Consider the following 8,954-nt stretch of genomic DNA (forward strand, 5'->3'; position numbering starts at 1 on the left):
GGGAATGCAACTTATGAAAGGCTCTGTGTCTTGTCTGCGGGCAGCACTGAGACCGTGCTGGCCCCAAGCCAGGCTCCCGGTGGCCCTCAGATCCCGGCCCTCCCAGTAACCCGGAACCCTGCTCCCTGCATCTCTGCTGCTGCCCCTCAGCCATGTCCTGCAGCCCCATTCCAGCTATGCTTTCCTGTGCATCCTCTCCAACCTCACTTGAGCAGATGTGATATCCCAGGGACCTGCCTGCCCGCTGGCCCTGGGTGACACTCTGAGCTCCTCCATTCAACTCTCCCTCCTCCCTGCAGGAACCACAGCCATGTCGATGCTCCTGGGTTGTCCCTGCAGCCAAGCGGAGGGGAAACGGTGAGGGGAAGAGTGACGCGCACTCACCTGGAGGACGGAGTGCCCCACAGGGCTGTTTTCGGAGAGCTCTGCCTCGTACAGGGCCTTCTCGAACTTGGGCGCGTTGTCGTTCATGTCCAGGATGGTGATGCGGAGCAGGGCACTGCTCGCCCGTGGGGGGTTCCCCCCATCCTGCACCTTGATGGTCAGATCGTAGGAGTCCCACTGCTCCCGGTCCAGGTTCCCCATGACGATCAGCTGAGGCTGCTTCTCATCCTGGTCCTCGGCCACCTGCAGCCCAAAGAGCTCCTGCGCCTCCGGACCAGCCATCAGCTCATAGGAGGCAACGCCGTTGGGGCCCGAGTCCCGGTCCATGGCCAGGGGGATGGGGAAGAGCGTCCCGACGTTGGTGTTTTCAGGGATGGAGAGGGTGAGGACAGGTGAGGCGAAGTTGGGGGTGTTGTCATTGATATCGAGCACCTCGATCTGCCCCTCCAGCAGGCGTGGGCTGCTGTTGGCATTCAGGTTAGTGATGGACACCTCGAACTCCAGGAAGCAGGGCTCTCCGGGCAGGAGGTGCTGGCACTCCCTCAGGCTCTCCCGGTCGATGGAGGTCTCTGTGGTGTAGATGTCCCCAGTCTTGCCATCCACACGGAGATATGGGGCCCCCACTTCCAGCTTGTAGAGGTGCCCCATGTCCGGTAAGCCATAGTCGGAGGCCAGGCTCCCTATGAGGGTGTTGGGGGGCTGCTCCTCCTGCACTTTGTAGACTGCACGTGTCCCCGAGGCCAGGGCAGGGAGCTGGCAGAGGAGCCACAGGCCCAGGCAAGATGCCAGCGGGTTCATCCTGCGCTGCAGGAGAGCTGGAGGAGACACAGACACCGGAGATTAGTGACCAGCCCCCTTCCCTGGCTTATCCCCCTGCACCATGTGGGACCGCACATGGTCCTGGCATGGCTCCCGAAGGGAAGGGGCTACTGGGGCTGGCTCCTGGCAGCCTCCAGTGCCCTGAAGGACCCGTCCCAGCTTGCAAAGTTCCTGCAACGCCCTGCTGGAGTGAGTAACCCTGTTATTGAAACCTCAGCCCTGTCACTTGCAGGAAGCCACTCCTGCCACTGTCCACCCTCTTCGTCACCACACCAACTGTAATTAGACCCAACGAGGCACACTAACAGGGTGGACTGCAGGCAGCCTGCTGCCAGAAACCCGATGGGAGCCGGCCAGACTCTGAGACAGCTTCTCACCACCCAAACACAGGAGCATTGTGTGCCACCAGTGCAGGGGCACTGCCTGCCACGCACGGCAGGGACACACGAGCACTGCACGCAGCTGCCAGCACTGCAGAAACGGGAGCACCAAACGGGGAGTTCTGCCTGCTCTGTGGGGATGTGGGGCTGACACCCACCCAGCCCTGTGGGGATGTGGGGCTGACACCCATCCAGCACTGCGGGGATGTAGGGCTGACACCCACCCAGCACTGTGGGGCCATGGGACATTGAAAGGATACAGGACTGACACCCACCCATGGACACAGGGCACAGCAGGGATGCAGGGCTGCCATGCACCCAGCACTGCAGGGACACGGGGCACTGCCAGCATACTGCCATCCATCACTGCCTGCACTGCAAGAACAGCAGCAGCCATCACTTCGGGGACACCGGGCCCTGCAGGAATGCAGGACTGCTGCCCATCCAGCACTGCAGGAAGACGAGGCGCTCCAGGGATGCCGCCTGTCCAGCACTGCAGGGCTGCAGGGCACTGCAGGGCCATGGGGCGCTGCGGACATTCAGTGCTGCCACCCCTCCAGCACTGCAGGACCGCGGGGCACCGCTGTGGCAGGAGCAGAGCAGCACTGCCCTTGGTGCACTGCCAGCACAGTGGCACTGCCAGCCTCACACTGCCAGGTACAGAGGCACCACCCACCCGGCACTGCAGGGATGCAGGGGCCCTGAGCCTCATACCTCCTGCACTGCCTGTGGAGCACTGCCACCCCCGGTGTCCCGGCAGTCAGAGGGACACCGGGGTCCCTGCCCAGGCTGCAGTGCAGTGCAGGAACCCCCGGGCAGCCCCCAGCAGTGCCCAGCCCCGGCACACTGCAACGGCAGCACAGCATCCCCCTCGCTGCACAGTCACTAGGCAACCCCACACCCTGCGCCAGCAGCTCCTGTTCCCTTCCTCACTGCAGACACACTGTTCCTTCCCGTTCCCTCCCACTTCAGTCTGGGACATGGCACACACTGGGTGCCCACCCCGTGCTGGTGCCCACCCTGCTGCTGCAGCACAGTGCCGGGAGCGCTGCCCCCCTGCATTGCAGAGACACCCCTGCACTGCTGCACCCCTGCACCGCTGCCCCTGCCACTGCCACCTCTTCCCTGTGCCCACACACTGCCCAGGCCATGCCAGCCCCACAGGCTGTCCCCTCATGTGCCAAGCCACATGCCCTGCCACCAAGCTCCTGTCTGGTGCTGTGCTTGACCACTTGCTTTCCTGTTCCATTCTGGGAACACATATTCCTCCTCCAGGGTTCAGGAGCTTCTGCTGAGCTGTGAGCATAAAGTGGTTCAACAGAGCTCACTGGCACCCAAAAGCCCAGAGATTGGATGCCCTAAAATTAACAGTCACAAACATCTGCCAAGGCCCCACAGCATCACCCTGCTCTCACCGCTCCTATGGCTCCCTCTCTCCACATTCTGCATCCAAGGACAAGCAAACGCTCCATGGGCAAGCACTCCATCACCATCACCATCCCCCTCTGTGGTGCCACGCTGCAAGTGGCCAGTTCCTGGTTAGCCTGACATGGCACAGATCATCAGTAAGTGAAACATCCTGCACTGTCCTCCTGGGTGCTTCCCACAAGCTAACAGCTCCCGGTCCCTCCACCCCTCTGCTTCCCCACGGACATGGGGACACGGACAAGATGAGTTCTGCCTCTGCAGTGAAAATACATCTCCGTGCCTGGAGAGGAGACTGTGGCCCTGAAACCAAGCTTGCCTCTGCTCCCTCGTCCTGCCCCTTCCTTTGTGCAGAGCAGAGCCATCCAGCTGGCTGGGGCTGTGCAGAGCTACCCCCACCAGTGCTGGGATGTGTGACTCCAGGAGGAAGGGATGAGGAGAGAGAGCAGGACATCTTCCATCCCTGGACTGGGCTGAGGATGGAGGAGGTCAGGAGCAAGGCAGAAACACAACAGATTTTTGCATCAGCACGGGCAGTGTGTACACACGTGTGTGTGTCTGTGCTGGGTGTGCACTGTGAGCGTTCCAGAGTGTGCACCTGCCCAGAGCACGGCCGTGTGTCCTTAGGTAAAGGCACACAATCCCACCTGTGCCCTGGCAGGGTGTGCAGCTGTGTCACACGGGGCAAGGAGCACATCCCTGCCCGTTCTAGGCCCGTGCCCCGGGTGTGAGCTCGCACTCCTGCACGTGTGTGCACCCCACACAGCGCGTGTGCCCGCGTGTGCGCATGCCCCTGGCGCTGCCTGTGCCTGTGTGTGATGTCACCTGTGCGGGGGCACTGGCACCTGGGTCACGCTCGTGTCTACCACCCCCCAGGTGTGCTCACCCCACCAGACCCCCCTCACCCAGCTGCCTCCATGGGGTGAACCTGCCCCGAGGTCCGCCAGCCCTGCGCTCCCGTAGGGGATGGCCATGAGTGAGGACAGAGAAGATGGGCAGCTCCAGCTGTTGGGAAAGGGCTCCTGAAGGATGCCCGGGCTGGGGGAGGCACCGTGCCAGCTGCTGGGCTGTTTGCACTGGGCTGTTGGCACTGGGCTGGGCCTGGCTGCTGGTGACGTAGCCACATCCTGACTAAGCCCTGGTGAGAGGTGAAAGATCGCCAGGAAAGGGGAAAGTCTCAAGGCAGTCCTGATGCCTCACATGGCTGAGGGAGCTGGGAGGGAGGGCCCAGCAGCTGGAAATGCCAGGAGCCCTGTGCCAGCCTGGAGGAGGAAGGGTGTCACCCAAAGGTGCCCAGCACCCAGGATTTCTTCCCCAAAACCAGGGCTGGAATCTGAGCCCAAGCCCCATTCCTGCAGGTGAAGGAAGGCACCCTGCAGAGCAGGGAGGTGAGACAAGAAGAGGGCCTGAGAGCCTGAGGGGCACTGCTGGAAGGCACGAGGGGCCCTGGGCTGGGCAGGATAAGGAATCAGCAGGGTCAGGAATCCTGCTTGGCACCCAGGGGTGCGAATGACACGGTGAGGACGTGAGAGCCCAGAGCTGGGCGTGAGGAGGAGGAGGAGGAGGAGGAGTAGGAGGAAGCCTCCACAAGCACGTCTGTGCAGGAGACACAGGCTTCCCAGGGGCCAGTCCAAGGCACCAGGCTATTTTCCCATGGGATCTAAGGACCATCCCACACTTTCTTCTCTGGTGCCAGGCACCTTTTTCCAACCTGCTGGCAAAGCACAGAGCACTTAAAAATAAAAGCCCCTCCCAAAACAACTATTCCTCCGCACACACAATTCTCCCTACGGGGAGTGTGTGAGAGAGACTGAACCACATGAGAGAGGCGTTAGTCACGCTGCTTAATGCATGACTGGGAAGCTCTCGGAGGACACTGGCATGCAAAATCCGACAGAATTCAGCCATCCCCACCAAAAAAAAAAAAAACAAGCCTTAATGAGAGAGAGGTTATAAAGCGCCGCGAATTTAAGCAACTGCTTGAACAAGCCTGTGCTCCCTGTGATTCCCACAGCCTGCTGGCCGCGTTCCACGGGAGGCAGCACCGCTTCGGGAATGGGCACCAAAGTCCAGCCTCTCCTCGCTCCCAGCGGCTGATTGCGTGGCTCGGAGCCACGGCTCACAAGTCTGTCCAAACCCTGCACTGAGCACACAAGTGCTAATCCCCCCTCCACGCTCCCCCCAGCCCTGCTCCGACACCCGGAGCTGAAGCGACATCCCAGCAAGCAGCAAACAGCTCATCCCAGCTCCACGCGGAGATCAGGGATCGTGCTAGCCGAGAACACGGCCGCTGATGGTCAGTCCTGCGCCGAAGGCACGGATGGGCTGAATCCTGGGTATTCCGTAGCACGTCCCAGGATTTGCTCCAGCTCCGGCTGCCACTGCGGCTGCTCGGCGTTTCTGCAGGCTGGACCCGAGCGCCGGGAGCCAGAGCACCCCGCGAGGAGGAACCCCACTGGCCTGGCAACAGCGTCACCCCAAAATCATCCCTGAGGAACTGGGCGGTGATGAAAAGCCGGCAAAGCCCAGGGCCCTCCCTCTTCTTGCTGCCTTCTCCACATCCCTTCCAAGTCTGGCAGCCAACGAGGCAGAGACCTGTCAGAGCCTCCCTGGAGTGGCACCCTCATCCTCCCAGCCGCGGGTTCCCCACAGCCACTCCGGTCCTCTCCCGCCACCATCCCACCCTTCATTCACCCCGGCTGGAGAGGGGCCCTGGGGGAAGACAAAAATGTCGCGGGCCTGGAACACCCCGGCAGGGCCGCTGGGAGCCGGGCACAGCGGGAGCGGCTCTGCTCCGGGGATGCAGCCGGGAGGCTTGGGGGGACCTTGGGGAAGAGGCACAGGGTCCCCCTCGGCCTCGCAGCGTGCCGTGGGAGCTGCTGCTGCCGGCTGCGGGGGCTGGGAGGGAGGATGGAGGCCGGGCTCCGCTGCCGGCCGCCGCGGCCGAGGCTCCCCGCTCCCCGCGGCGCTGCCCGGGCTGAGGCTCCGGCTGCCGCCGGCTCCGGCTGCGGGCACGGAGGGAGAAGAGACCCCGCTCCCCCAGGCGGCTCCGCCAGCCCCGCGCACCCGCACAGAGACACGCACACACACACGGACACACTCACGCAGACACCCGTGACAAAACCACGGGAGCCGCTCTGCCGGCCCCGGCTTCGCGCTCAGCCTCGCGTACCGCGAAACGGGGATCCTCCGCGGCACGGGCACGCACAGCCCGCTGACACACTCGGAGCCCGCTGACACACTCGGAGCCCGCTAACACGGTTGGAGCCCGCTGACACACTCGGAGTTCGCTGACACACTCGGAGCCGGCTGACACGCTCGGAGCTCGCTGACACACTCGGAGCCGGCTGACACACTCGGAGCCCGCTGACACACTCACCGCACGCACACCCGTCACACACACGCAGCTCCGCACACAGACACGCGCACCCCACTCGTCCCCGCACCCCGGTGTCACAGGACCCACGCGGACACCCCTCCACACCCTCGGCGTTCGCCCCCGGAGCACCTCGCTCCCCGCCGCTCTGGCTCACGCACCTTCCCGCTCCCAGCCGGCTCCCGGCTCACCCGCAACTTCTGCGGCTCCCACGCAGCCGCGAACCCCGCGGGCGCACACACCCAGGGCTGGACGAGGGACACACACCCAGGGCCACCCCCACGCGGAAAAATAAACACCCCGAAAGAAGCGCGCACCCCCCGCCACAGCCGCCCTCCCGCAACCCCCGCCCGCCCTGCGCTGCGCCGCGCTGTGCGGGGCTGGCCGCGCTCCGCTCCGCGCAGCACAACAAGTGGCAGCGCCGGGCGGGACCGGGGACAAACGGGAGCCGCCCCGCTGGCCGCGGAGCCCCGCGCAGCCCGGCGCGGAGCGGAGCGGAGGGATGCGGGATGCTCGGGAGCGGGATGCTCGCCAGCGCCGCTCCCGCCGCCGCCCGGCCCCGCGCTCCCGCACAGTGCCGAGCTCAGGCACCGGGCATCCCGCACCCCCCGCCGCGGCTCTGCCTGGCTGCGGGCGGGGGTCCCGGCCCCACCGCAGCTCTTACTTGGATGGTGCCGGCGCTGCGCTCCGTGCCGAGCCCCTGCGCGCTGGTCCCGCGGCGTCTCCATCGCCTCCTTCCCGCCGGGACCGCGCTCCCCCCACCCCCCCGGCTCCTCTCGAGCGTTATCCACGGATGAAAACCAAACGGAAAAAAAATACTGGGGAAAAAAAAAAAAAAAGAAAAAAAAAGAAGAAAAAAGAAAAACAATGGGGAGGGGGGGCAAAAAATATATAAATGTCCCGTGGGAACCGCCCCCCTCCCCGGGCCGGGGCTGCGGCTCCTCCGGCGGAGCGGCGGCTCAGGCTGGAGGCAGCCCCGGTGGGCAGCTCGGTCCGTGCCCGCCTCCGTCCCTCGGTGTGTGTGAGGATGTGCAAGGGAAGCGCAGCGCAGGCACGGCCCCTTCCCCCCCCCGACGCCCGCCGCTGCCTCCGCCTCTCGCCGCCGCCACCATGGGGAGGTGGAGCTCCGGCTCCTTATCAGATCCCGAGCCCGGCCGGGCTGCCGGGACGAGCGGGCAGCGGCTGCCGGGCAGAGCCGCCCGGCTCCGGGCTGCCGGCACCTCGCCCAGCGCCGTGCCCGTGGAGAACGGGGGTCACCGCGGCCGCCCTCACCCCGGGGACCCCTCCGCTCCGCGCCCGCACACGTGCGGCTCGGGTCTCCCTTTTCACTCCCCTCTCGGTGCTCTTAATAATTAATTCGCTCGTTTTTTCTTCCAGCCGGCGTTTCGCAGCCCCACAACCCCGTGCACAGGGCCAGAGACCCGGGCCAGCGCAGCCGGGAGGGTCCCTCCGTGCGACCGAGCTCAGCGGGGGCTGTGCCCACCCTCCTCGGCCCCCCAGCCCAGCAGGGCTGCGGGCACTCTGCAGAGCCGCCCTGCTGGCTGCGGGGCCGGGGCTGGAGCGGCCGCTGTGCCCCGCCGTCACACCTCGGTGAATCACGGCTTTATTTATCGCGGGGTGTCGGGGTGCAGCAGGCACGGAGCACCTGCGACTCCCAAAAGCACCCGCGAGCTCCCAGCGCCCTTGCGATGCTTTCACAAGCTGTTCTCCCTCAGCTGGCTCCTCACCCCAGTTCCTCGGCTGGCCAAGCCAAGTCCCCGGGGGCCTGGGGACAGCGTGTTCCAGGGCTGCCCCTTCCCTTGCTGCCTCCGCCGCCTCCGCGCTCCTGCAAGGAGCGGCCGCGCTCCGTGCCGGGCGCTGGAGCTGCAGCCCGACCCTGCCAAAACCCTCAGCACCCTCCGAGGGTCTCGCAGCCCGTGGCGCTGCCCCTCACCCGCCTTCCGGGCCTGTTGCGGCGCGGATTTCTCGCCAGGATGCTGGAAAGTCCTTCCCGCTCCGCCGCAGCGAGGATGGGAGCGCGTCTCCCCGCTGAGCTACGCCAACCTGTTGCGCAGCGCCCTTCGCTGCACACATGCTCAGCTCGGCTGCATGACTGCACCATCTAGAGGCTGCGCCTGCCTGCTCGGAGCAGCCCGGCTCTATCTCACCCCCTAAATCGCCCCGTTTTCCCCGCAAAATTGCCGTGGTTTTCTCCCAAATCTCCCCGCTTTTCCCCTGCAACAAGCGGGTTCAGGCCGTGGCAGGGCTGCATGCCGCTGGGCAGGAAAAGGGGGCTGGCGAGTCATCCCTCAGGATGGAAAGCCCAGCTCTCCTCCCAGACTTTCTGCTCCTCCAGAGATATTGGCTGCTCTCGTCTGTGTGCGGGGTTTTTTTTTTTTTTTTTCCGAGTGTCAATTCAAATGAAGCCAATTTAGCAGGAGACGTGAATTGAGAAGCCAGGGAAGGTCACAGCCCACCTTTGGGGCAGGAAGAGGAGCTGTGGCGTTTGTCAGGCTGTGCCCTGCTGATCCAGCGTGAGCTGGGCTGGGAGAGGAAACAAAATTCTCCGGAGACAAGGGGAGATTTGATGG

General features: G+C 64.7%; 1 protein-coding gene across 5 annotated transcripts in view; it reads right to left on the reverse strand.

The window, feature by feature from the left end:
* PCDH1 (protocadherin 1) overlaps window positions 1-8,522 on the reverse strand; it is a 58,043-nt gene extending 49,521 nt beyond the window's left edge. Inside the window, exons 1-3 of one of the 5 annotated variants that reach the window (XM_050979824.1) lie at window positions 8,318-8,522; window positions 7,049-7,202; window positions 385-1,199 (exon numbers count right to left, since the gene is read on the reverse strand). In XM_050979824.1, the coding sequence (XP_050835781.1) occupies window positions 385-1,199; window positions 7,049-7,202; window positions 8,318-8,485 (1,137 nt within the window). In that variant the 5' untranslated portion in view covers window positions 8,486-8,522. Of the gene's footprint in view, window positions 1-384; window positions 1,200-6,516; window positions 6,701-7,048; window positions 7,203-8,317 lie in introns of those variants that run through there. The other 4 variants (XM_050979827.1, XM_018915286.3, XM_050979825.1 and 1 more) reach the window with 4 other exon arrangements.
* Between the last annotated feature and the right edge of the window lie 432 nt (window positions 8,523-8,954).

Source organism: Serinus canaria, chromosome 13 (genome assembly GCF_022539315.1).
Source record: "Serinus canaria isolate serCan28SL12 chromosome 13, serCan2020, whole genome shotgun sequence".
NCBI lineage: Eukaryota > Metazoa > Chordata > Aves > Passeriformes > Fringillidae > Serinus > Serinus canaria.